The sequence below is a fragment of the Piliocolobus tephrosceles genome, chromosome 5 (genome assembly GCF_002776525.5).
Source record: "Piliocolobus tephrosceles isolate RC106 chromosome 5, ASM277652v3, whole genome shotgun sequence".
Taxonomy (NCBI): Eukaryota; Metazoa; Chordata; class Mammalia; order Primates; family Cercopithecidae; genus Piliocolobus; species Piliocolobus tephrosceles.
Window position 1 is genome coordinate 142,883,387 of NC_045438.1, and position 26,995 is coordinate 142,910,381.

The 26,995-nt window shown below is 39.9% G+C and overlaps 1 protein-coding gene across 1 annotated transcript in view; it reads right to left on the reverse strand.

Moving 5' to 3' along the window:
* The window catches only part of CARMIL1 (capping protein regulator and myosin 1 linker 1), a 341,373-nt gene that overhangs the window by 13,223 nt on the left and 301,155 nt on the right, over positions 1-26,995 (reverse strand). Inside the window, exons 30-35 of the mRNA XM_023209724.3 lie at positions 25,235-25,301; positions 24,792-24,988; positions 13,104-13,216; positions 6,863-7,295; positions 2,774-2,855; positions 1,394-1,606 (exon numbers count right to left, since the gene is read on the reverse strand). Of these exons, the coding sequence (XP_023065492.1) occupies positions 1,394-1,606; positions 2,774-2,855; positions 6,863-7,295; positions 13,104-13,216; positions 24,792-24,988; positions 25,235-25,301 (1,105 nt within the window). The remainder of the gene's footprint in view (positions 1-1,393; positions 1,607-2,773; positions 2,856-6,862; positions 7,296-13,103; positions 13,217-24,791; positions 24,989-25,234; positions 25,302-26,995) is intronic.

Genomic DNA, 26,995 nt, shown 5'->3' on the forward strand with positions numbered 1-26,995 from the left:
GAAGTTTGGACACACAGGATTCTACCTTTTTGCTCATTCTACCCAAATCATCTGCACATTGATAAATTATTAGGATGACCTGAGCATCCTACTTTACAATATGCATGTCCATGGGGGAGAGGTCAATAGAAACACAGTTACCAAGACAGTTGGTGGAGTCAGAACATCTGGCGGCTACACAGACACACCAGCTGCGTGACTTGACAAACTCAGTATCTCTATGCCTCAAATTCCTTATCTGTAAAATGGAGCAGTGATGAGGATATTGAGAGTTCATCATAAAGCACTTACAACAGTGCCAAGGACACAGTTAAGTGCTCAAAGATTAGCCATGATGATGATCTGACTATATTATTTTTATCCTTGTTTGACTAATTTTTGTGGGAGAACAAGGGGAAGAGGTGAAGAATTCATGTAACTTTTGTTATATTACCTATCCTACTTTTGTGTATGTTTGAAAATTCTTACAATGGAAAGTTAAATTAAGAATAAAAAAAGCAAAAAACCGTGTGTGTGTGTTTAAGAGATAGGGTCTTGTCACTCAGGCTGGAGTACAGTGGTGTGGTCACAGTGTGATGACAGCCTAAACTCCTAGGCTCAAATGATCCTCCCACCTCAGCCTCCCAAGTAACAGGGACTACAGGTGTGCACTACCACACCAGGACTTCTTTTGTGCAGGAGAGACTAAGGTGAAGACCAACCCATTTCTAATATTTTTAAGTTTCTTCTATCATTAGGTTCTCTAAACTAATTGTCAGCAAACGTTTTCGTAAAGGGCCTAAGAGTAATTATTTTACATTTTGCAGGCCATATGGCCCTGTTGCAAGCACACCACTCCGCGACTGTAGCACAGCCACAGCCCCAGATGACACCAGTACAAATCGTATGGCTGTGTCCAGGAAAACTATTTATAAAAACAGGCCCACTGTTTGCCAAGTCTTGTTCTAAACCCTTGATACATCATAGAATATGGCATAAAAACCGAAGAGCTTGTGCTTTCCCCATTTGTAGCCTTCATCCTTAAACTGCTGCTTTTCAAAGTGTCTGAACACCCTGGAGACAAGTATCAGAAAGCCAAGCCAAGCACTGCAGATGGGTCAACATGACAAAAGACGGATGTCTCTGTCTTGCCTACCAACCAACCTGTACCCCTGAAAGCAAGGACAGTTTCAGAGTCCCCAACTCTGAACATGGTGGGGCTCAGCATTGAATAAAGGAATCCCTCAGCTCTCATCACTTTCACAGCTTTGCACAGGTTTCTTGTGATCTCCTCCTGCAGAAGCCGCTGTACCTTGCTCACCAGCTGCCCCTGAAACCACCTGCAGCATCTGACCCAGCTGGCTCTGGGAAGCTACCAGGTCACAATGCAACTCTCCAACTGCAAAACTCTTACCAGGCCGTGAGGCGGTTCTTGGTTTCTGCGGGATGACAGGCCGTGCTGCCAGGCTGGGTTTGGGGGACTGCAGGAGGGGCTTCGGGCTTGTAGGTGTGCTGGATGAGCTCCGAGACCTGGAACCTGCTTCCACTTTGGGTTCTGCTTTGGTATTCTTTTCTGGTGTTCCCAAACCAAAGCGGTTCTCTGGAAGACCTGGGTGCAGTTTAGGCACTAAGACGAAAAAGGCCACTTTAAAATTAATCAAAGGTCAAATAAGCCAGTAACTTGAAACTAGAAGTCTGGTACAAACTGCTATAATCATTTACCATTGTTTCTCATCATGGATGTTTTAAGAATATTTTAAGAATATGCTGTTCTAGCATGTTTTTAAAATCAAAACATGCTGGAGGAAGAGTAATGTTCTTTGTAGAAAAGCAATAAACTTTTTGGTTCTTTTCTGATCACCCCTGACTATTCCAGGGTTGACAAGCTTTTACATCTAATAGTGTACAGTGCTGTAATCTCATACAAGGAAAACAGTGGTTCTTCAGGCGTTTGAAGTGTTCAGGTCTTTCTCAGATCTGGCACAAGGTACAGGTATAACCAAATGTAAGTGCCTTGGTTCTGGACAACAGGCGGTTAGGGCTCTGGCTGCAGGTTTTAAGAGAGGAGGAGGAGAATGCTGATGGCTGCAATCTCATGTTTAGTGAGAACAGCTCCAGAAATGTCATCTCATCCCCCACCTCCATCCATACTGCTGCCTTAATTTAACAAGACAACTGGTAAAAATAAGCCCATAAAGTGTGATTTATCATTCAACCCTTACTGCACCAAGATACTGTAGCTATACATAAGAATCTCAAATAGCAAAATGAGGATTCTATCACACAGTTAACATTACTCTCCAGTTTTCATCTAAGGTATTTTCTTAATTTATTATACCTAAAATGTCAGAAGGACAAATGATATTGGATTTCATGCATATTCAAGCTGCAAGGGAAGCATATTTTCATACCAAATAAGACAGCCACCCATCTTCCATATATCATGCATGGCTTATTCTTAAATACATCAGCCATGATCCTGTACGCTGCCCCCACCCCTAACTTTGCCAAAATGCTCAAAGTTGAGGAGTTTGCAGTGAAAAAATAGTCAGAATCTCCTCCCTTTGGGAAATCAAAAAGTGCCCTGTCCAGGCACAATGCTACAGTGGGGCAGGATGCACCCCAGGGGAAGGTAGGTAAGGGATGTGGTCTTTCAGGTGATAGCTGAGAACACACAACAAAGAGATCGGTTCTTGCCTCCCCATTTAAATTTTTCTTCTGTCAATCACACGTGACTCGTGCAATCAGAAGGTAAGCATTTTTCCTAAGGGATGATGGCAATGGCCTGACTTACCTGCCCCACCTCCATCCAACCGTTCTACGCTGCTCAAGGCTGGGCTGGAAGAATCCTGGGATACAGCATCATTCCCAAGCTTCTGAAAAATATAAGCACCATCCCTCAAAAAAGTGCACATTTATTTAATGCAAAAGTGAAAAAACAATGCAGGTAATAAATGACAGCAAAGAAGGGCTCTTTAACTCAGCTGCTGTTACGGTGACTATGCCTGACCTGCCTCCATAGGCTCTCCTACAGGGACAAAGCTGTGAGAAACACATTCTATTCTGTGTTTACGGTCAGAGCCGTGGGGTCCAAAGTGCAGCCGGTTTGGTTCCTCGGAAGGCTCCTCACAGGAGAGAAGTGCACGGGGCCAGGGAGAGTCAGTGGGCTCGGTGACCTTTACTGTTTTCCTTGTCGAACATCTATGCAGGCTCTGTAGCCCCTGATGCTTTATGTGATGAGGGCCCTTATACGCTAGAAATTTACAGAATCTGCTCTAGGTTTGGTTTCTAAAAATCTAGTTTTGGCTGAGCGCAGTGGCTCATGCCTGTAATCTATCTCAGGACGATGGGAGAATTGCTTGAGATCACACGTTTGAGACCAGCCTAGGCAACAGAGTGAGACCGCCCCCACCCCCCCATCTCTGCAAAGAACAGATTTAGCCAGGCATGATGGCATGCATCTGCAGTCCCAGCTACTCAGGAGGCTGAGGCAGGAGGATCACTTGACCAACCCCAGGAGTTTGAAGCTGCAGTCAACTATAATCGTGCAAGTGCACTCCAGCCTAGGTGACAGAGCAGGACCTTATCTATTAAAAAAAAAAAAAAAACATATATATAATTTTCAAAGCAGCAGAAACCTTTCCAACCTCAATGATAATATAGATGAAAGGGGTCCTGAAACAGGCAAGGTCTTCCTTGCTTTGAGGCAGAACCACAGGACACAGATCTATTATTTAGGAGATAAATACAGATGAACAGGACTGAACAGATTTTTTAAAAATCTGCAGGTGGGAGGAATTAGTGATGGTGAAGATGGTGATGATGGGGAAAGTAAAACGCCACTGTCTCGGGGTAGGAGTGGAAAGTTTAGAAAGCCTACACTAGACTGAGCCATTTAGATACCAAAAAAGATATAGAAAGCAAAGTCTGGTGTTTACGTCATAATATCTAAGAATTATATTGACAAAGATGGTCTACATCTACCTCTTATCTAGAACAGGCAAAAACAAGGCAGACCAGTAGACCAGGAGGCATGATGATTCCCAAGGCAGTCTGACCTTCAGACTACTGGTTCCTGCTCATCTCATGCTTCTGACAAACCTCAAAAGCTCTGCAGCCAATTCCTAACTTTAAACTGTGTTTGATGATACAGGAAGGATTATTTGAAATGCAGGTGAGAAAAGCCTCACTCCGTGAAATCATCAATCTACTCCAGTCACACACTCCCTAGGAGTGCCGGCTCTATCACAAGGAAGCACCCAAGGGGCAGGAAGGCTGAGGAATTTCTCAGGAAGATGACAAAAGTTCCACTGTCATGACTGCAAGGTGCTGAACAGGTTTCCAGGAGGAAATGTGTATACAAGCACTGCAGCTAAAACAGGCACATTATTTGGCATCACTATGGAAAAGTGATCTCCTAAAAAGGAAGCCCCATGCCAGCCCTCTGTGCCTAGGACAAGTGCCTGGAGGACAAGGCTGGGGACCATCCACGAAGTCCCCTTCCACATCCTTCCCTTTCAGGTTCCGCCAAGTGCAGGGCAGGCACCTGAAAGTGAGGACCTCCTTAAACTCTGTACCCGGGACACCTCATTTGCCGGCATCTCTAAAACAATCCCGGGAGTTGTTTTCTTTTCCCTCCCATATTTTTAAAGTTATTTATAAATCCCAAACTGACTGTGGGGAATAAGGATAAAATAATATAATGCCCATGGCCTTTGTGTGTAGACAGATGTCTTGGAGGCCCCAGAGGAAAATACATGAACTTGAAGTATTCACTGCTTGTTTCTCTCTTTTGTCAATAAATGAAGTGTCATATCTTCATATACATATAGAAAAAGAACTGTATTTTTTATATATATAAAAAATTGATGCTAATCATTGATGCTGATAATTGATGCTAATTGTTGCTACTTTTATAAAGAATACAGTCATGGTACTTTAGGGAAAAAATGTTCTAAAGCTAATTTTTGAAAAACTGTATTATTTAATGATTTTGACAGAAGACCCATGATTGAATTTTAAATAGCAATAATTTTTAACGATGGTGGTTTTAAACTGACACTAGATGGCGCTAAGAGATCATTAATACTGTGTAAACCCTAAACAAATATAAAACCATAAAGATTTTGTCACTTTAAGCTGATTTAGATATCAAATCCAAAGTACATGAATAAAACACTCTAGCACATGTCATCTTTACACCAAAAAGAAACTGTTAATCATGAAAAACAAACAGCATATTAATGAAAACCGCACATTCATTGTTATAAAGAAATTCACAACATGCATTAAAATTTTAACATTTCCTTTGGCATCTGACTCACTAATGACATGGTTGTAGTATTATCCAAAATTCTGACCAGTGAGGGTCACACCATGCCTCCTTTTTTGAGTGAGCAGGATATAGTTATGTGGTCTCTCCCAACTCTAAGGGTTTCTCAGTGAGTTAGGAGGGATCTATAATTAGAGAATTGCTAAATAATGTTGATGTTGGTGGGAGAACTTTGGTGAATAGTTGTAAGATCAGGTGGGAAGTGGAGTTTAATTTTTAAACACTGGTTGTTTAGAGGCCATATAAAAGAGCTCCTTACACCTGCCATGTAGTTAATTGTTTACTTTCTGAAAGTCAAGGGCTCACCGGGATGGACTGTTTTATTGTGGTACTTCAAATAAAATAGACAGGTGATATCCTTTCTTTGGAGAACCAGTTGTGTAAAAATAATGGATCTCAAGATAATGCACAGGAGCCATAACCTGACTTACACATGGGTATGTTCATTTTATCACACGGATACAATCCTTCATGCAGTGACAGGAGAAAACAGAGGTAAAAAGGAAAGTGAAAAAGACTCCTTACACTTTAAAAGGAGGTTCGAAGAATAAATAATGGTTTAAGTCAGATTTGGGGGAACTCAGCAAATTTTAAACTATGAAGTTTTTCTTTGTAGCAACAGATGATATATATCAATGGTCAAATATTCAATTAATTCTAATGGAATACCTTGACTGTTATTTCTTTTGTCTTTTAAATCTGGAATATAGCAAGGCATTCTCAGCTTTGAAAAGAGAGTAATTTTTAGGTTTGAAAAGGGAATAAGTTAGAAAATAGTTTCCATTTTTATGTATAATCTAGTTTCAGTGTTTTTATTTCCCTCTGGTAGTTCCCCTGTCTTCAGTATTACCCTCAGTCTTCCATTTGGATCTAGCTGACTGTCTTTTGCCCCAGACACGAGCATTTCCGCCGACCCGGGAACATCTCTGACATGCTTCCACGACGTGCACAGGAGTCCCCTGGGCAGGTGGGAAAAGACTGGGGTCTTCAAAGCCTACCTTAGAATGCCGGCACTCCACAAGAGTGTGACCCTCAGGCCAAAGTGAAAACGTGGCCATTTCTTTAAGGTCTGTGCTGCAGGTTCTTTAGCAGTAAGTTATGGTTTTGGATTTCTATTTAACCAACAGGCTATTTTTATTTTCTCACCCAAATAAACCAAGTGAGGGCAGAAACACAAACAAGGACAACCAAGTCAAAAACGAACCCCCACTTATCTCACGAAGACAAGGAGTAGATTGGGGGCTACCAGAGGGCAGGAAGTGTGGGGGCATGGGGGGAGATGAAAAGAGGTACAAAATGGGTACAAAAACACAGCTGATAAAAGAAACAAGATCTAGTATTGGACAGATCAGTGGGGTAGCTCTAGTTAACACTCGTCTATTGTCTATTTCAAAATAGCTAGAAGAGAGTAATTTGAATATTCCCAGCATAAAGGAAAGTTAAATGTTTAAGGTGATGGACATACATAAAAATATCACATGCACTATGAAAATATGTGCATCTATTATAATATCAAATAAATGAATTAATTAAAAAGAGGCCCACCCTTACCTTCTGTGCACACGCAGCTCTCTTCTCTTGCTTGGCTTTCATCTCTGCCAGCAGACCACTGCCCATCACCTGGACCCCATACCTCCGCCCTCCCTGTGGGCTGCTCCTGCTGTCACTCCGTTCCACCTTCCCTATTTCTTCCCCTTGACTCTCTTCAAAGGAGTCAGGTGTTTTTATCTCCTCTATCCGTTCAGAATTGCCATTGTGCTCGGTGGCCTTTGTGTCCTTCCTGGGACAGTCCACAGGTGGACTTTTGACTGCCCCTTTTGGTGAGGAGGGTTCTTCTGTCATCAAGATCGTTGGTGGCCGCTCAGATTTGGACCGGGATTTGATTAAGTTGAGAAAGCCACTACTTTTCCGAGAATCTCGCTTTTTCTTTTCATCTCCTCCTTCGTTAAGCTCATGAGACTCTGAGCCTCTTGTTGACCATTTCCTGCGTTTCAAACCAAGACACAGATCTGTTGTTTTTACTGTAAATAAGTTCCAGCAAGAATCAGTCAAAATATAAATATGGAGACTGCTACATATACAATAACCATTCAGAAGCATTTTTAAAAGTGGATTTGAGTTACTATCTTTAGGAAACAGAAAGGAATGTGGAATATCATCATCATATGCACATGTGAGAAAATTGAGGTACGCAAACATTAAGTATGAAAGATGAAAATGTAACTGGTACAGCCAGTGTGCTAGCTTACTCTAAAAGTAACTCCTCCCTCCCTTTGTTTCTTGTTTTATATATGTATCTAACTACCTGCTCTGCTTGAGAATTCCAAAGGGTAATCTTGAAACAATCCAGGCATAAAGCAGAGGTGGTGGTGCAATTTTCTCCCTTCCAAGAAGAAATTGGTACGTAGTTAATCCATAACCTAACCTCTGCCAAGAGGAAACCAACCAGACCTCCAAATGGTCCATTACTCAAGATAGTCATCAGAAAACAACTAACACACCGGCATCCCACACCACTCCTGTGCATAGTTTTCATGCCTCCTTTCACCTTAAAACCCTTTTAGCCAGCCTGAAAATTTGAGATGGCTTTTTGGGACTTGAGCCTGGCCATCTCCCAAGCTGTCGTCACTTGCATAAATCAAACTTTGCTTCGCATGTGTTTGGCTTTTTGAGGGGCAAGCAGCTAAACCTGAGTTTGGTTCCAAAAAGGCAGAGAGTATGTTCTGGGAGACAGTTTTCAGAGGGAGAATATGCTGAAACTTGGGAAATGGAAAGGGAGAAACAGTCAATGAAATGAGCTAAGTAGGAAGTATCACAGACAACTGTCTCATTTAAAGCTGGCAGACTGAATATTCACTTAGCTCCCCTGAATCTCCATTAAAATAATAGCAAAGGATTTATAAAAGAAAGTATAAGCCCTATAGGGGAGAAAAGGCAAAAACAACAAAATTTGGAAGCCAAAATACACTAGATATGTGTGAAAACTGACTTAATAGACAGAGAAAGCTGAAACCTAAGCCAACAGTCAGGGAGACCCAGAAGCATGTGATTTGTGCTGGCTCCAGAATGAGGAGATGCAGGTACCTCTGCAAGTGGAAGTGAAGGGGAAATGAAGACAAGAAGGTTCTCTTCTTTGTGAAGCCCATTCAGAAATTCATCAGATCCTCTCCCTAAACCACAGAGCCAATGATGCCCATCCCAACACCCAAGTTCACTCTCCGGAGAGAATGAACCAAAGAAGCTGAGCTGGGGGACACCAAACGCAGCTGAGCTGAGTGAGGATCACGAAACAGGCAGGCTCAAGAAAGCCTGCACAGGGAGCAGTGACACCCCTGGGACCCCTTTTCTCACTCTGCATGCCAGAATCAGGCAGGCAGGTTTACACCTGCCAGGCAGGAGATGGAAGTTTCCAAAGCTCAACAGAAAAGACCTAAAGATTCTGAGAATCAGGGATACCCTCTTCTCCAACAAAACGGTCCAGGAAGACCACCCTACATTGAAGCCCACCAGTCAACAAGCTCTACCCACAAATTTCTAAGAAGCTCTTTGGTGCCCCCTTCCTTTACAACATGGAAGAGAAAAAAATATTGGGTCCACCAACATGAATAATAGCAAAATGTGATAGCAGAAGTAGAAAACTCAAGGTTGGAAGACACAACTGAGGAAATATTCCAGAAAAAAAAAAGGAATATAAAGAATGAAAAAAAAAAAAATAGGAGAGAACAAGCAGGAATCAGTGGATTAATAGAGGAAATAAAAAATCTGAGTAATGGCCTGGGCATGGTAGTTCATGCCTGTAATCCCAGCACTTTGGGATGCTGAGGTGGGCAGACTGCTTGACCCTGGGAGTTCGAGACCAGCCTGGTCAGCATGGCAAAATCCCATCCCTACAAAAAATACAAAAATTAGCTGGGAGGGGTGGTCCATGCCTGCAGTCCCAGTTAATCAAGAGTCTGAGGTAGGAGGATCACCTGAGCCTGGAAGGTCAAAGTTGCAGTAAGCCATGATCACGCCACTGCACTATAGCTTGGGTGATAGAGTAAGATGCTATCTCAAATAATAATAATAATAGAAGTTTAAGAAAAAAAGTACAGAGAAAAAAGGAAGAAATTATGAAATATATAATTTTTAAAAATTCAGCAACAAAGGACATGAGTTTCCAGATTGAAATGGCTTATAAGTGTCTGGCAAGTTGGTTTTTTAAAAAAAATTTAAAAATAAAAAATCCACCTCAGGGCACATATCATCATAAAATTTTAGTACACTGGGAATGCAGAGAGGATCCCACATGCTTCCAGAGGAGAGGGAAAACAAAAGCAAGTCAGAAACAAAAGATCAGGACTCAAGTCGACATCAGATTCTCATAGTAACACCGGAAGCTAGAAGATAATGGAGCAAAGCTATCAAAATGCTAAGGTACAACAAAGACCAACCTACAGTTCTATACCTAGTGACACTATTAATCCAAATGAAAGATATGCAACAGTTACAGAAACTTGTTTTCCAAACTTCTCTTTCTCAGGAAGCAATTCAAGAAAGTGCTCCATCAAAACAGGGGCATAAACTAAGACCAACATGGGCCAATGGAAACAGAAAAATGACACAGAGATGAGGTGAAGGGAATCCCCCAGCAGATGATGAAGGGAGATCCCAGAAGACAGCAGTGGGATAGACCTAGAGGTCACACTGGAGCTGGTCAGATGCTGGTAAGACGTGTGTCCAAAAAGAAAAAAAAAACTGAGAATACTTGAACAAATTGAAAGGAAATTTGTATCTTTAATGGAGATTTAGGAGATAAGTCAGTGAAAGGAATGCAGAAAACAAAGCGAATGAAAAAGGGGACAATTATTAACACCAAGGAAAACAAAAAATTCTATAGAAAGAAAATGTAATCACAGTATACGATCTAACACAGTTATTAATATTTACATGGTTAGAATGAAGCAAACACTCAATATTGATCTAACCAACTGCTGTGGTTTGTCCCCATCAAAACTCATGTTGAGACTTGGGCTCAACATGAGTTTTGACAGTATTGGGAGGTGGTACCTTAAAGAGGTGATTAGGTTATTAAAATCAATTACTGAGACTGGATTAGTTCTCATGGGAATGGATACGTTCTTGAGAGCCTGGGTTGTTATGAAGTGAGTCAGCCTCCTTTACCCCTCTCCTTTCTTTTTGCACACACTCAATTCTCCTTTCACTTCTCTGCCATGCCATTATGCAGCAGGAGGCCCTCACCAGAAGCCAACCAGTGTGGCCACCCAAACTTGAACTTCCCAGCCTCCAGAACCATGAGCTAAACAAACCTCTTTCCTTTATAAATTACCCACTCACAAGTATTTTGTTATAATAACAGAATACAGACTAAGACACTAATTATGATAAAATTAAATAAAGAAGATGGGGCAAGGAAAAGTGTGTTTGTCTAAGTACGTGTGTGTGTCTAAGTATGTGTGTGTGTGTGTGTGTGTGTGTGTGTGTGTGTGTCTGTCTGTGGTGACAGAGTATATAGGTTGAGTATCTGCAATCCATAATTTGAAATGCTCCAAAATTTGAAACTTTTTCAGCACCAACATGATGCTCAAAAGAAATGCTCATTGGAACATTTTGAATTTCAGATTAGGGATATAAAACCAGCAAGTATAATACAAATACTCAAAAAAGAATCCCAAATATGAAACACTTCTGGTCACAAGCATTTCAGATGAGAGATACTTGGTCTGTATTATCATCATCTAAGTAAGAAGTTAATAGTTATAGTACTACTTAAAAATGAAACACAGAAAGAAAAAATAAAGCATGCTATTAAGACAAATGGAAGAAACAGCTAAAGGAATAAAAATTAGTTGCCTCTGGGGAATAGCGAGTGGGAAAATAACAAGGAACTTTTTTTAAGCCTTCATAGAACATCTGACACTTTATGAGCATGTATAACTTTGATTTTCAAACTTTCTTCATACTACACTTCATGATTTTACCTATCCTTTGACCTTTAAAGACTGGGCTGACAATCTATTTATAAAAAATTTTAAAATCACAACTTAGTAGATTCCACCATATTATTTGATGATGAAAATTGATGTATTTAGTTCCATTTGTGCACTGAAACAGGAATAGAATCTTCCTTGAGTACTATCTTTATTAAAAAATATATTTTGTACCTTACAAAATTTACCCAACTTTCATTCAGAGCCTATTAAAGAAGAAAGTAGCATTAACAGGAGAGGAAATCACACTGGGGCATGTTTAACAATACGTACAGTTCGGATCGAATGCTTATAAACCATCCCACTAACTGAATATAAATTTCAGAAGTTTAAAAAGACAAGAGCAAACAATGGTATCTGTAAATTATATGGAGACAAGTCAAGATTTTCTCCATTCGTTCAACCTTCACTAATTGAGGGCAGACTGTATATTATGGTCTGTGTTAGACATTGAAGCTATAACAAAATAGGGCCCAGGTATTGCTCCTTAAGAATAGCATTCTATTTGGGGAAAAAAGACTTGAAAGCAAACCATTAACAGCAATTTCCCATTTTGCAATATGTTTGTGTTGGTTTTTCTTGAATATTTTACACTGAAAACACATTCATCTATTCCTTAAGTTGTAAAAAAAATTAAAAATCAAACAAACTCTTAAAGGATTACATAGGCTTTAACAGATGTGTGTGAAGGATGGAAAGAAAAGTATTAAGTCGGCAGTAGAGAAACGGCAATTAATTCGGGGGTGGGTGGGAGGAGCAGTCCCAGAAAAGCTTCAAAGAATAAATGATACTTAGGTTGGTTCTTGAAAGACAGGAGAAGAAAATTTTGCTAAGTATAGTATGCTAAGCTTCAAGGTCAGTGTCAAAGAAGACAAATAATTGGGTCCTAAAGGTTGTAAGATGCAGTAAGTTACACTGTTATGGATAGAAAAATTTAACTCACTGCCACTTCACCATCCTGCCGAGGCAAGATAAGGCACATCCATCTACTAGAATTGATTAGTTGCTTCACCACCTGTGCCCAGCCTGCCGCCTTTGGCTTATCTGGCTTACATTTGTTCCTGAATTTGGTATCTCAATGTGAAGAATCTTCATAAAGACAAATCCATGTTAAGAGTGTATTTTGGGATAGATTTGTATTTAGTTGAGGATTAAATAACTTGGTACAAATCATGCTTAAAGACTGAAATGTTTCAAGTTAAAGAACTGTTAACAAAAGTACCACTGAACTATCTTCTAAGGGAACTCTCAGTAGCAAGAAGATAGGAGAAAACTCTTCAGAAAATGCTAACTCTGAGGGCTCTTTACTAATTTTGCTGTCATTTTGACACTGTCTGTTAAATCATGCCATTTAGCAATGACTTAGCCCCCCAACCCAATAAATCAAATTATGAACAAGGAGAAGCTCAAAGTAAGTAATTCCAGCATAGCCATGATCAGTCCCCTGTAATGGAACTATCCAAGTGATGAAGCCCTGGAAGAATCTTGGGGTGGGACATTTTGTGGTCTGGTTTACAATCGTACAATAGGTCTCAAACTGGAGCATGCCTCAGCATAACCTGGAGGGCTTATTAAAATATACATTGCTGGGCTCAACCTCCAGAGCTTCTGATTCAGTTAGGTCTGGGGTAGGAGTTTGAGAGTCTGCATTTCTAACAAGGTCCCAGTGGACACTGGTATCGCCGGCCCAGAGACCATATTTTGCAAGCTGTCAGAATAGTAATTTCCATATATAAAATGCAACTGTTACTAATTTAAATATGAATTAAACAGCATTATTAGTGAAATTACTCTGAACTCACTTGGAATCCATTTTGGTCACCTTCTTGGTGAAAAATTCATCTACACCTTCATCTACTCTCCCCATGAGACCATTCTGTTCACCATCTTGGGAGACTATGTTGGCAGCACAGACCTGCAAAACAAACAGCTGTAATGTTAATTCACATGCACTTTGATTTAGCAAACATCTATTACTAGATTTAAGACACTGTGATTAAGGGCTATGGGAGGGACAAGGCTCACTAAAATAGGGACCACGTAATCTACAGGAATAGAAGCCATATGTACAATCATAACATAGACGGGAAGAAACAAAAGTGAGGGATGCACTATAAACACCATGCCTTGTGGAGGATTCATGCTGACTGGTGCATCAGAAGCTGGGACCTAACAGATACGACAAGTTGAGTGTTTCTAAAGGCAGAGAATGGCACTGCAGGCGTGTGTAAGGGGAAAGGGAATGCATGGAGAAATGAAATACGCACTGACTTCAGAGAGGGGTGATAACTCCAGGGGGCCTGAAATGTGCGGGTGGGGCTGGCTGCTAAGGATGGAGCATGGCAGATGCTAACACTGGCTTCCCCTAACCCTTTCCCCTGCCTACTTTCTTTCTTGCTAGAAGAGCCCTAGGGTCAGATTATGGATACTGATTTGCTTAAGCTACAATCCCTTCCTCTTGTCTGTGATTAATAGGCATGTGAGTGGGATATAATCCTGGTGTGTGAGATACAAGGGGAAATTTGCTAGGGAGCTCATGGGGGCAGGTTTTGTCAGGAGGAGAGAATGTGTGTTTCTGCAGTTATGTGAGGGAGATGTGATATCTGAGCTGCGGAAGGCCATGGGCATTCACCAAATGGGGAGGCCCAAGAATAAAAGGCCGCATGCTGGTTGACAATAACAAAGCAGAAAGGGGAAAGCACCTGGGTACCTATGCTCTGCTGCTGAATAAGCCAGGCCTGGATCCTGAGGTCTCTGGATTTTTTGTTAGGTGAGAAAATAAATATTTCTCATTGTTTAAGTCACTTTTGAGTGAGTATTGAGTATTCCATAATATCCAGTGGAATACTTTCCAACTAACAATACAAAAACCCATAAGGAATAGCCTTGAGCCTTATGCTAAAGAAGAAAGAATTTACTCCTTAGATGATAGGGAGCCACCAACGCAGCAGCATGGACCAACCTGAATTCTGGGGAGGTAATTCTGGGGCAGCATGAAGGACCAATTGGAGACGCCAGAGAATATAAGCAGGAAAACCTGTTCAGGAGCTGAAATCAAAGACTCTTGTAGTAATTTAATCTAATCTGGAGGTGATGAGGGACACCAATGAAGTGGAGAAGTGAGAACGGAAAGACAAGAGCTGCCCAAGATACTGTCAAAGTTTCTAGGCCAGGTAAATGGGGGTATGGTTCTAGGGAACATGTTACAAAGATCATATTTGGGGAAAAAGCTGTGTCTTATCTTCTTGAGTGCTTGAGGTATTGTGAGAAATCCAGAAGCAGGTGTCCAGCAGGCAGCCAAAAACTCTGATCTTGTGAGAGGTTGGTGGTGAGAAGCTATCACAAAGCTATACCAAGTTAGCATGTCTCTTTGAAAGGACAACTCAGAGTGAGCTTAGTCAGATGCTTGATTTGTGTCTGCAATGTATATTAATATTTCACAGATAGGCTGTGGATGACTGAAAAAGAGCATGCATCTTGCCCATGCTGTTGGATACAAGGACAGATTTTCATGTGGTTGGGATACCTGGTCTAGATGTCTTGCCATAGAGCGGTGGGAAAGCTGTTTCCTGTAATCTTGATTTGCAAGTCTCAAGGTGCCTAGGGGGAACATGGCTTATGTCTGTATGGACATTGCTTAAAGAAAAAAACCCTTGAACAATCATCCACTTCGTTCATCAGGAAGCTCTCATTATGAAAATGAACTGTGTGTTTGAGTTCATGTTTGTGAAATGCTGAAAAGTGAAGAGACAACAGATAATAGACAAAGTACCCGATGAAATAACAATTATACCTCTCATCTGAATGGTGCTTTATAATGGAGCAAGGATTTCCTACGTGTTGCAAAAGAGCAGAAAATCCGCAAAGTTCTATAATTCTGTTATGCAGAGAAACAAAGCTCACTGAATAACTTTTATTTTGATTACAAAAGATAAAGTAGTACAGAACTTGCTTGTATTATATTATTTTTCCCTTTTGGAAAAGAATGGAGCATAGAATCTCTATAGTAGTAACAGCCCCTTAAGTTAATATAGTACTTGATAGTTTACATGTGTTTTACACATTATTATGTCACCCCTACGTCTACCCTTAAACTGAAAGAGACAGTACTATCCTACTTTTTGGTTAGTCACAGATCAAACAGTGACTCAGAAGGTTAGTGGCACCCACACTGGTCACCTGATTAATGGATGAAGAAAGATGTGACCCCTGGACATACGGTCCTAACACACGGCTTCCTCCCAGCTTCCCCCAATGACTCCTCTTTCCATTTTGAAAAAAAAAAAGTTAAGTTTTACTTGCATAATTTCTCCCCTCAGGAAAAATTATTTTTCTTTTCCCACTTGGAAACAGAAGTCACAGCCAGCACAAAAGGTTCTCTGGGGATGTGGGGTACATCAATGGGTTTCAGTGATGGAAGCACAGAGCTGCACAAAACAGTCTGCTTTCCTGCAGGACAGACCAGCTTTTAGGGCTGGACTGGCCCCTACAGATCCTCCAGTCCAACCCTATCATTTTAGAGATAAAGGGACAGAGAGCAGACAGGTTAAGAGAAGTCCAGGATCACTGGGAGATCTTCCATGAGACATGGTTTAAAATGCATCTGTTAAAATAGGAAGCAGGAGGTGGCATCAGCCTACATGAAGAGCAGTAGAAAAACTGAAGGCTGAATTGAAATGTAGTTTGCAAAAGAGTTCAAGGTCAAATGCACATGCTGTTTCAGCTCCTTTTCTAACAAAAGCAAAGGAAAGGACAAACAGTTATCAGAAGTTCTCAAAATCCCATTTGCTTTTGGTCTTCTCTTGTCAAGGAAAATATATTTCAGACTGAAAAGGGTATCCCAGCTGTTGGAAAGGGAGTGAGCAGAAACTTCAGCAGTGAGCCTGGGGCCATAACCCACTGCATTTGCACTCAGAGAAAGGCTTTTACAAATAAAATCAGGAATCGCTGTTGTTGATATTTGATAAAGAAGGTAGATTTTGCACCTCCAGTGTGTAAGTGCTAAAAGGATAGTTCGTGAATGCTGAGAAAACAAGCTGGTGATCATGAGGACTAAAGACAATTCAGACCACCCTCTGTTTTCCCTCTGCCAGGATTATTACAGTGAACACACCAGGGAAAGACAGTAGGCGGTGCACCTGGATTATGATGCGGCAGCTGCCAAATCTCTCACAATGTCTTCATAGGCTGGATGGAGAGGAATGGACAGGAAGTAAGGACAATTAGGTGTATTAGTAACTCTTCGAACAAATATACCAAAGAGTGCTAATTAGTGAACTGAATAATCATGGAATGTTATGTGCATATATTAGAATGTAAAAAACATGGAAAATTAATTAGCTAAGCAATCAAGAAACAAGGAACCCAAAGGAAGTAAAATGAAGAGCATATAATAAAAGAAAAAAATTAATGAACTTGAGAGGACTGATAAAACAGTTGATGCTTAGAAAAAGACTAATAAAAGAGATAATGACAACATTAAGAGAAAAGGCATTAAAAATATGTTAAAATGAAACAGGGGACATATCTATATAAGAGATTAAATTTATTGGTATAAGAAATTAAAAACTTAAAGGAATTCTATAAACAATTAAATGAACAATTAGACTAAATGGAAGATATCCTAAAAATACATAAAATATCAAAATGATCTTAAGAAGAATTAGGTAACCTGAACAGATCTATGACAAAAGAAATAAAATCCTTAGTAATATATCTACATACAAGTATCACATGCACACAAGCATATAGACAACACTTAGGGCCCAGATGGCATCCCAGGAGAGGAAGAGACAATCTCTATTACATGTAAACTGTTCCAGAGAATAGGAGAAAAGAAAGAGTTTTGCAACCAATTTTATGACAATAGTATAACTTTGAAAGTCAAACTAGATGGATGGTTTAGACAAGAAAAATAAACATGTTAAGCCTCTCTCATTTATGCATATAGATGCAAAAATTCTCATAAAATATTACCAAACAAAGCCTAGCAGTGGATTAAAACAAAGCAAAAAATCATGATTAAGAACGTTATAACACTAGAAAAAGTATGTTAATGAGATTCACCCAAATTTCACATTAAAAAAGAAAAATTATCAGTCTCAACAAATACTGAAAAAAAGAATCAAACTACCATTCATTCCAAAACAAAATTAGCAAAACAGAAAAAAATGCTCTCACCTGAATAAATTACGGCAGAAACTGCTTTGTGTCTAGTTAGTGTCTATTCGCTCTTGTTGACTCAATAACAAAACCCTGACTTATTTGGAGTATCAATGTGACCAACTGGCTATTTATCTTCCTAGATTTTCTTGTAGCTGGGGATGGAAATATGGTTCATTTCTGGCCAGTAAGATGCAACTGGAAGTATACTAGGACTTCTGGGTAGTTCAGATTCCCTGATGCATGTACCCCCTTTTCCTCTGTCTGAAATATATGTATAAAAACAGATTATAGGCCTTGCCTGAGAATAAGATCAATACCAGTCACCTGGATGATACAGCCATTTTAAAGGTGAATGCAACCTGTGGTTGAATAAATAGAAGCGTCCTATTCAAAAGGAGAGAATCAATGGGCCGGGTGTGGTGACTCACACCTGTAATTCCAGTACTTTGGGAGGCTGAGGCATGTGGATCGTGTGAGCTCAGGAGTTTGAGACCAGCCTGGGCAACATGGCAAAACCCTGTCTCTACAAAAAATACAAAAATTAGCAGCGTGTGGTGGTGCACACTTCTAATCCCAGTTACTTGGGAGACTGAGGTGGGAGGATCACTTGGGCCTGAGAGGGGGAGGTGGCAGTGAACTGAGATTGCACCACTGCTCCCCAGCATGGGTGACAGAGTGAAACCCTGTCTCAAAAATAAATAAATAAAAGGAGAGAAGAGATATGGCAGATCTTATTAAAGTACTCTATTTTGTCTTGGGTGCCACACTGCAATTTATTCAGAACAGAGTAACAAGACTTGTAAATGGATTCTAGACAATTTCATATGAAGAACATCAAAAGAGCTGAAGAATTAAGATTTGACCCACAAATATTGTGAAGTCTACTAAGTGGAAGAGACTTGGATACCACGTGCCACTCCAGAAGACAGAAACAAGATGGCTAATTTCAAGCTATCCAGTTAAGAGTCTTAGCAACACAAAAAATAATTCGCTAATAATTAGAGCTTTAAGAAAATGGCAGCTTCAGAGAAAGAAGTCATTGTGGATGGAATGGCCAATCAACGGCTGTGTAGGGATTTTTGAGCACCTGATGAGGGACTGAACAAGGTGACTTCAAAATCCTTTTCAGCCTTATGACACCATGATTCAATGCATACATGAGAAAACCTATTACCCAGGAGTTAGTCTATTTTAATTTGAGTTGGTTTGTTTCATCACTGGGCCGACTAGTGTAGGGCTACGCCTTATGCCAATATATGGCAAACTGACTGATACTGACATATCACACCAAGCGAATCCAGTGCATGGTATAATATTTCAGAGAATGATGATAGACAAATCAGTTATCTGCCCTGGACTTCATATTCCCTTGAATATTGAGTAATCTTTAAAATTCCTTCCACTAAGAGATTATTCCAGTTAGTGGTAGAGTCAGCATTGTATCCCAGTCCAGTGTTTTTTCCACACCTCTATGCAAATTTTTCAATGATTTTTCCCTAAAGGAATACTTCTTCACCTATAGTTATGTTAGGAAAAAGTAGAAAGAAGCAATAGCTAACTGGCAGTGGATGAATGAGTGTAAGCATGCCTCCATCCCTGGTAGGTGTCATGGTTAGAATGCTCACTTGCCGTTAGGTGGCCATGTGGCCAAGTTCTGGAAAGTGGTATTCAAATGAATATGAAGCTCATCCTTTCAGAACTGGCTCATAAAACCTCAGCGGTATGAACCTTCATGCTTTATGTCATCCTCCAGCTGAATGCATATGACTTGAAGGACCAAAAAGGAAGGTAGAGCCACAAAGTAAAAGTAGCCTGCATCCCTGACAACTGTAGCATCCCCTGGCTGAAATACTCACAATGGACTATGATATGAACAAGAAATAATCTCCAAAATATCAGAGATTTAACATAGTAAAAGTTTATCTCATATAGTAGCTAGTGTTACCCCACCTAATAGAACTGAACTTCAGTATCCGAGGGGGATTGGTTCCAGGACCCTTGAGGACACAAAAATCCATAGATGCTCAAGTCGCTGCTATAAAATGGCATAGTATTTGTGTATAACCTACAAACATCCTCCTGTGTGCTTTAAATAATCTTTAGATTACTTATAATACTTAATACAATGTAAATGTTATGTAAATAATTGTTACACTGTATTTTAAAATTTATATAGTTTTTTTCATTGTTGTGGTTTTTCTAATTGCCTTTTAAATAAATATTTTCAATCCAGAGTTGGTTGAATGCTCAAATGCAGAATGTGTGGATATGGAGGACTCACTGTACACTACACATTTTCCCCCTTTTCTCTGCTGTAGCTGGAACATTCTGGTACCTGAGAAAATGGCATTTCCACTCTTAAATTACCCATGTGACGCTCTTTTCTCAAAAGCAAAGACTTTCTGACAGTCAATTCAACTGAGGAAATAATTTTTGAATCAAATTTTATGTAAAGTTAGTTAATTTGTTTCTTAGTAAACATGGGTAAGAATCTCTTTGAATTAATGAGGGTAAATGAGTGTGGTATTAAATCAGTTTCCAGGAATTTTTTTCTCTTCCTCCTCCATTTAAGTATAGAAAAGGGAGAATAGGTACAAAGGCAAAAGCAAATATAAGATTTATATTGTAAAGATAACTAAATTAATAAAATGGAAATACTAGCTTTGAAGAACAATGTTTTTACATAAAGGATGGCATATTTTTATCCTATTTATTTCTTATGACAACTCAACGATGTAGGCAATGCTGGTATTTAGAAACAAGTTGGCTCAGGTTTTTTTAAAAAAAAACCCACAAGCCTCTGTCCACATATACACCGTCAGGCAGTGGGAGAGCCCACTGGCTGAGCCTGGCATCCTGCTCTTAACACTACAGTAGAAGGTTACACTCTATGGGCTAAGCAGCTATAATGTAATGTTTAAGAATTCTTTTATCTACTGAAAGAAAGAAAATAAATGAAAAGAAACGAAAAGAGAAAGAAAGAAAAAGGAAAGAAAAGAAAAAAGAAAGAAACATTCTATCTCTTGTTATTTAAAAAACATCTTTGTTTTTGTTTTTGGAGTGGTAGAGGTGGAATTAAAACATATAGCTAAAATATCTATATCCATTGTTCTTAAAATGACTGTGGTTTGATTTAAGGTTAAATTTTTGTGCCTAGCTTCTTGTTTTAAAAATAGGTTATCTACTCTTCATATTGATATAAATATCTATTTGTACATTTTTGGCACAAAAATTGGTCATTACAACATGTTTGGCCTGGAAGAAACTGGCACGCTGGCATTTAACTCAGCCTTGGCGTTGAGAATTCTGACACCTGGAAAAGTTCATTTGAGGCATTAGGGTTCAGAGACAAACTCTAGAAAAGCTAAGACAGACTTTGGATGAACTGATTTTACTCAATCATAGGAAGAAAAACAACGATAATTGTTAATAATTGCTCTTACTAAACACTAGTAATAAAAGTAAGCCATAGCATCCTCATTCTTAACTGAAAAATTTAAATAATGGTGCCTGTGTGGCAGCTTCACAGGGCTGTTAGACATGAAAGCACTTTGGAAATTGTAAGCAATGTGATATCATAAGGTAATATATTTTCACTATGAACTCAAATAAAGGTGTGCTAATCTATACTTCTCAGTCCACCAGTACTCTGAGAAAAAGCCAGATCTATTTAGACCTCTGGCCGTAATACATTATTTTGGAACTTACCTTTGTGTTACACAGTCCCTGAGGGAAAACAGCCTAGAGTATGCCAACCCTGTGAGTCCTGGCTGCATTATGGACAAAGGTGAAATCTCTCCAGAACAGACTGATGAGGTTGGGATATGCTACCCCAAAATATGGCGCCTCAGCATTTGAGGAAATAGCAAAAGCAGGATGGCCATTCTCATCTTCCCCTTGCCTTTCTCCCTTGAGGCAGGTCATAAAAGTTTCATTCAAGAAGCACCCTCCCTACAGGAAGATAAAAGAAATGTCCTCCCTATAGCCAGAGAAAAAGAAATATCTCTGAAGACATGGGGAGAGGGAGAAGAGTCTGAACAAACAGGCCTTGCTCAGTGCCCCCAGTTTATTACCATTAGATCATACCCCCTTTGTCTAATCCTACTTCCCTGTAACTATCCACTTAATCAAACTTAGCATAAAAATACAAAAATACAAAAATGTTTGAGTCTGCATTTCTGAAGGTTTCCATGTCACATAAAACTTACATAAAATAAATTCTCTTACGCTTTTCTCTTGATGACTTGTCTTTTGTTATAGGTGCTTCAGCCATGAAACCTAGTGATAGATGAGAAATATCTGTTCTCCCTTGCAATATCTAGTATGCACCTCAAATAGGACTCTGCCACAGCTTCCTTCCTTTCTTTTCTATTTTTCAAACATTTAAGGAAAAAAGGCTGACATGGCAGCTCATGCCTGTAATCCCGGCACTTTGGCAGGCTCAAGCAAGAGGGTAGTTTGAGGCTAGGAGTTCTGAGATCAGCCTGGGCAACATATCAAGAGCCCACCTCTACAAAAAAATTATTTAAATAATTAGCCAAGCATGGTGGCGTGCACCAGTAGTCCCAGCTACTCAGGAGGCTGAGGTGGAAAGATTGTTATTGCTTGAGCCCAGGAGTTCAAGGCTGCAGTGAGGCATGACTGTGCCACTGTACTCCAGTCTGTGTCACAGAGTGAGACCCTGTCTCAAAAAAAAAAAAAGAAAAGAAAAGAAAAAGAAAAAGAAAAAGAAAAGAAAGAAGTACACAAGATTATCTCTTTCCATGAGTTACCATTTTATCAAGGATAAACTTAAGCCATTTCGCAGACAAGTTATATTGTTAAATGTTATTCCATATGGAAAGATCCATAGAGAAATCATTTATTCAGTAACACCCTAGAACCTAGGTGTGTTCTAGAAAGTGTGGGTTGTTGTTGAGTGGGGGTGGGGAGGGGGGTTGTCTTTTTACCTATCTACAAAAATCTTTCCCTTATTTTTAAAAAAGAAAATATATCCCTATAAGGATATATAATAACGGACTAAAAAAGTTAAAAATCAGTAAATTAGAAAACAACAAACTAGTTTTTTTTGTATTTTGAAACGGTGTCAAGCTATTTGGATTCAAATGAGAGAAATTAACCAAACACAACAAAAGCCTGATCTAAAGTGAGGAAATTATCAACCAGGCAGGTAAGTTATTGTGACCTTCATCCATCTGTCTCCAGCTATCCACCTACTTATCCAATAAGTATTGTTGAACCCCTACTATATTCGAAACCCAATGTAAAGCACTGAGCATATTACCATGAATAATAAATCACAGGCCCTGCCTACACAGAACTTAGAGACAAGGAGTAAGCTGAGAAAACTCTGTGTGATGAGAGCTGTGACAGAGTAAGCATCAGGCACCGGAGGAGGTGGGGCCTCCATGGAGAGTTGCTCAGGCTGTGCACTGTGCACAACCAGTCTGTGAGAACAACTTCCCTGGTGTCATGTGACCCTAGCTCTGCGGGAACACAGTGGGAGGGGTAAGAAGGGCTTCCTGGAAGAAGCCTTGCCTTCTTTAGAAACAACTATGATCTAATGGTAATAAACTGGGGGCACTTAGTAAGGCCTGTTTGTTCAGATTCTTCCCACTGTCCCCATGTCTTCAGAGATAAGGACATTTCTTTCCTCTGGCTATACAGAGGGCACTTCTTGAATGAAGCTTTTATGATCTGCTTCAAGGGAGAAAGGCAGGGGGAAGATGAGAATGACTTTCCTGCTTTTGCCATTTTCTCAAATGCCGAGGCGCCATATTTTGGGGTAGCATATCCCAGCCTCATCAGTCTGTTCTAGAGAGATTTCACCTTTGTCCACAATGAAGCCAGGAGTAACAGGATTGGCATACTCTAGGCTGTTTTCCCTTAGGGACTGTGTAACACAAAGGTAAGTCCCAAAATAATGTATTATGGCCAGAGGTCTAAATAGATCTGACTTTTTCCCAGAGCACTGGTGGACAGAGTATAGAGAAGTGGATAGTTCTCCACTATCAAAAGAGACGTAGTGGAGATGTAAAAAATGTGAAAGTAGTTCTCAGTCCAGGAGATGGAGGGAAGCAATAAGAAAAGAGATGCAGCATTACAGGGCTGGAGCTCAGGATGGGAGGTAGCCAAAGCAAGGAGGAAGAGGGAGAGCTGGTGATCAGGATCGTATTCAGCCTTCTAACCTGTCAACTGATGATGTCCCAAGAAGAACAGGGGATATGAGAAGGGCAGGTTTATAGGGAAACCTAAAGTAGGATCTAAGTTTCAAATTTTTGAGCCCAAGGTACTCATTCAAATTTAGGAGGCAAGTGGATATCCAGAAATCTATAGTCAACAACAGAGACTGAAACCATGAGTTCAGATGACATCACCCAGACGGACAATAAAAAACTTAAATGGGTCTGACGGGAAAACTGAAAGGACACTGCTGGAGAGGTGGGTGGAAAAGAAGGGAGTGTGATGGCTCAGAGATCAACGGGAAATCTCCTGTCGGGAATGACAGAGCTTTCTGTGTCAAGGAGCTGCTGAAACATCAAATAAGATAATGGACGGCTGAAAAGAGTCCACGGGATTTGGTCTGGAGTGACCTTGGGAGGGTGGTTTCAAGGGTGGGTAGATACAGAAGGAAGATTTTGGTAAATTGTGGAGTGACAGGAAGGTGAGGAAGAGAGGCAGTAGAGACAGTTGGCACAGGCAAACTTTTTCAAGAAGTTTAGCTATAAAGGAGAGAAAAGACATTAACCAGAGAGAGTCACGGGTAAACTACAATAAGGCTCATCAGCACACACAATTGAGTCTTCTACTGGAGTAGAAAGAGCAGGATGTCAAGAGTCACACACCGGGGCTCCCACTTAGGGCTCTTCTCCAACACTTCAGTTACATCAGTTTGTGGAGGGGGGAATGCATGTGTGCACTCCAGAATCAAACAATTTTTAATTACCAATTAATTCTTTTGGTACTTGTATCTTTTTTGCCCTGACACTGTAAAGTGCTGGAGACCTTTATCTAGAATAAGGATTTCCTACCCTAGATAATCCTTATCTATCTAAGGATTTCCAAGGGCGGCTCTGTGCTAAAGAATTGGAAATTTCACAGCATTGTCTTCTCCACAATTATGTTGTTTTATTTAAGTGACACAATCTGTTCATTCTCCAAAATTATTGAGCACCAAGTTGAGATACTTTGTGTATCTCATGTAAAGAGGTTCTAGTCTCCTCAACCATAGCTTTCATGTTTATGCAAAGCACTTTAGCAAGACCCCCCAACTTTCCCCAGAGAAGAAAAGGGTGTGAGAGATGGGGCCTCTCCAGTCCACCTACCGCTGCTTGGGTGGGTTGCTGCTTCTTATTCCTTTTTGGCCTTAACTTGGTAAAGTGTTCCAGCTTCTTCCCCTCTTCAGAGGGCAACTCTGAGATAAATCCCGAGCTCCGCTTCTCCTGTCTGAGGGACGGGAAGGGCGGGTCTTCGATGTGAATTGGTACCTCTTCCAGTGCTTTATCTAGATCAAACTCCATTTCTAAAATTAAAAAAAAAAAAACCAGCCCAAGGCCAAAGCTTAATGAATGGAGATGGATAAAAAAATTCCTAAAAATAATTTTAAGTCTAGCATAGAATAGCAAACACCCATTCATAGATCACTTAACTCTTTCTCAATAATTACCCATGCAGTGCATCCATAAGGAACATCCCTAAAATGGTCTAAGGTCTTGCTGAGGTTGCTTCATGGTGCCAAGAAAATGACTGGCGGCAACAAAACACTTACCAAAAGCCCTAGAAACAGGCCGCAGCATTCGGCTGTGGATACTCTTCCTTTTGGATTTAGGGGTCATCTAGAAATGAAATAATAATAATTAAACAAAAACACGTAGGTAGCCACAAAAACTCGCCTTTCAAACTTCTGAAACATTCTGGATCGATTGTTTAACTCAGTAGTTGTTTCTCTGTTTTAGAGGTTGATTGAAAGCCTGACAGAAAAGACCAAACTATTTCTAAATGTTTACAATTTCTCAAATGATACAGCTAACCTTTCTTTTGTTCCCCCATCCCTAACCAGTTGAATTCCACTTATATAGCTGAAAAGAACAATGAATGAATTTAATTCCAAGCTGTATAAGAGGATGTTAAAATGGATACAAAAATAAAAATCAAAGACTGTAAAACTCAGTCACGAAAAACTGAAAACACTACTATTCACTGATCACTCTCACAGTAACATCAGTGTAAGCAACCCTGACCTCTTTCTGTGTCACGTCAATGATGTAAGCAGTTTCACTCTCTCGTTTCACATTTTGCCCCCAAGATTTTGATCTTTGCATCATAGGCAAAGGCCAGGAAAAGGTACTAGGATTCAAAAATCTGTATCTGTTGGCACTTCTCAGTGAAATGTCTTTGATCCTGTCAATCCTCTAAAAAATGAAACCCAAACTCAAATCAAGGGCCAAAACTGAAGAGCACTTTCCTAGCACTGGTGTCAACTGTTTACGGTGCAAAGCCAGCCCTCAGAAAGGAACTATCTTCTCCCTCAATAGGATCACACAAATGTCAAAGATGGAGGGAAAGCTTTGTCATCACCTACACAAATCAACTCCAAGGATGAAATCGAGTTACAGAGGTGACAAAGGCTAACATTCATGTTGTCAGAAGGAGCAGAGCCATGGACAGAACCCAGTGAGGAGGGTCAGGCCAGCATCCTTCCTGCCACATAATTCATGATCCACATACAGATGGATGGATGTTAGGGATGTTTTCACTGGTTTGATATCAGGAAACTAGTATGTGTATAAACTAGGAGGTAACATAACTGAAAGAACTTAGTTTGCATACTTTCATTTCATTTAATATGTTTACATCTAATGCTTCCTCAAAAAAAAAAAAATCTACATGATTGAAAAACGTTCTTTAGCTCCAAGGAGAAACTGGTTGATACTCATCTTCAAAGCAAACAAATCTACGGTTTTGACAATTATGTCAGTTTTAATAATAATATCATTTTGCTATTATTTATTGTTGAGAGAAAAGGGAGAGAAAAAAATGATTAGCAATTGTATTGAAATCCAGACTTGTTTTCCTAAAATACAAAATGAAACCTGCTAATTTGACTTTTTTCAGGGTTTCGTTAAAGGCAGACAATCTGAGGAAAAGCTATTTATAAAGTAACAGGCTTTGCAGGTTCAATACAAACACAGCTAACCCAATGCAAATGGAAGGGAATCCAGTTTAAGGCAGTTCTCCCCAAAGTTAGCCATGCAGTTGGCTGAAGAAGTTAGTGGCCTGCCTGGTCTATTCACAAGTGAAATCTCTGAAAATAATTCTCAGGAGATACAAGCTATCAAAACATATGCTGTGTTTGGTTGCAACAAGTTCTTCAGTATTCTACCCATTTTATGCACAACCGTGGTAGGTAAAATAATCAAGAAGTAGCTCCAGATATATTTTTTAGCCAATTTCATTTAGATTGTCACAAATAAAGAGGAAAGATGTTTAAAAATGCATGGACTGAAGATGTCTTTTTTTTTTTTTTTTT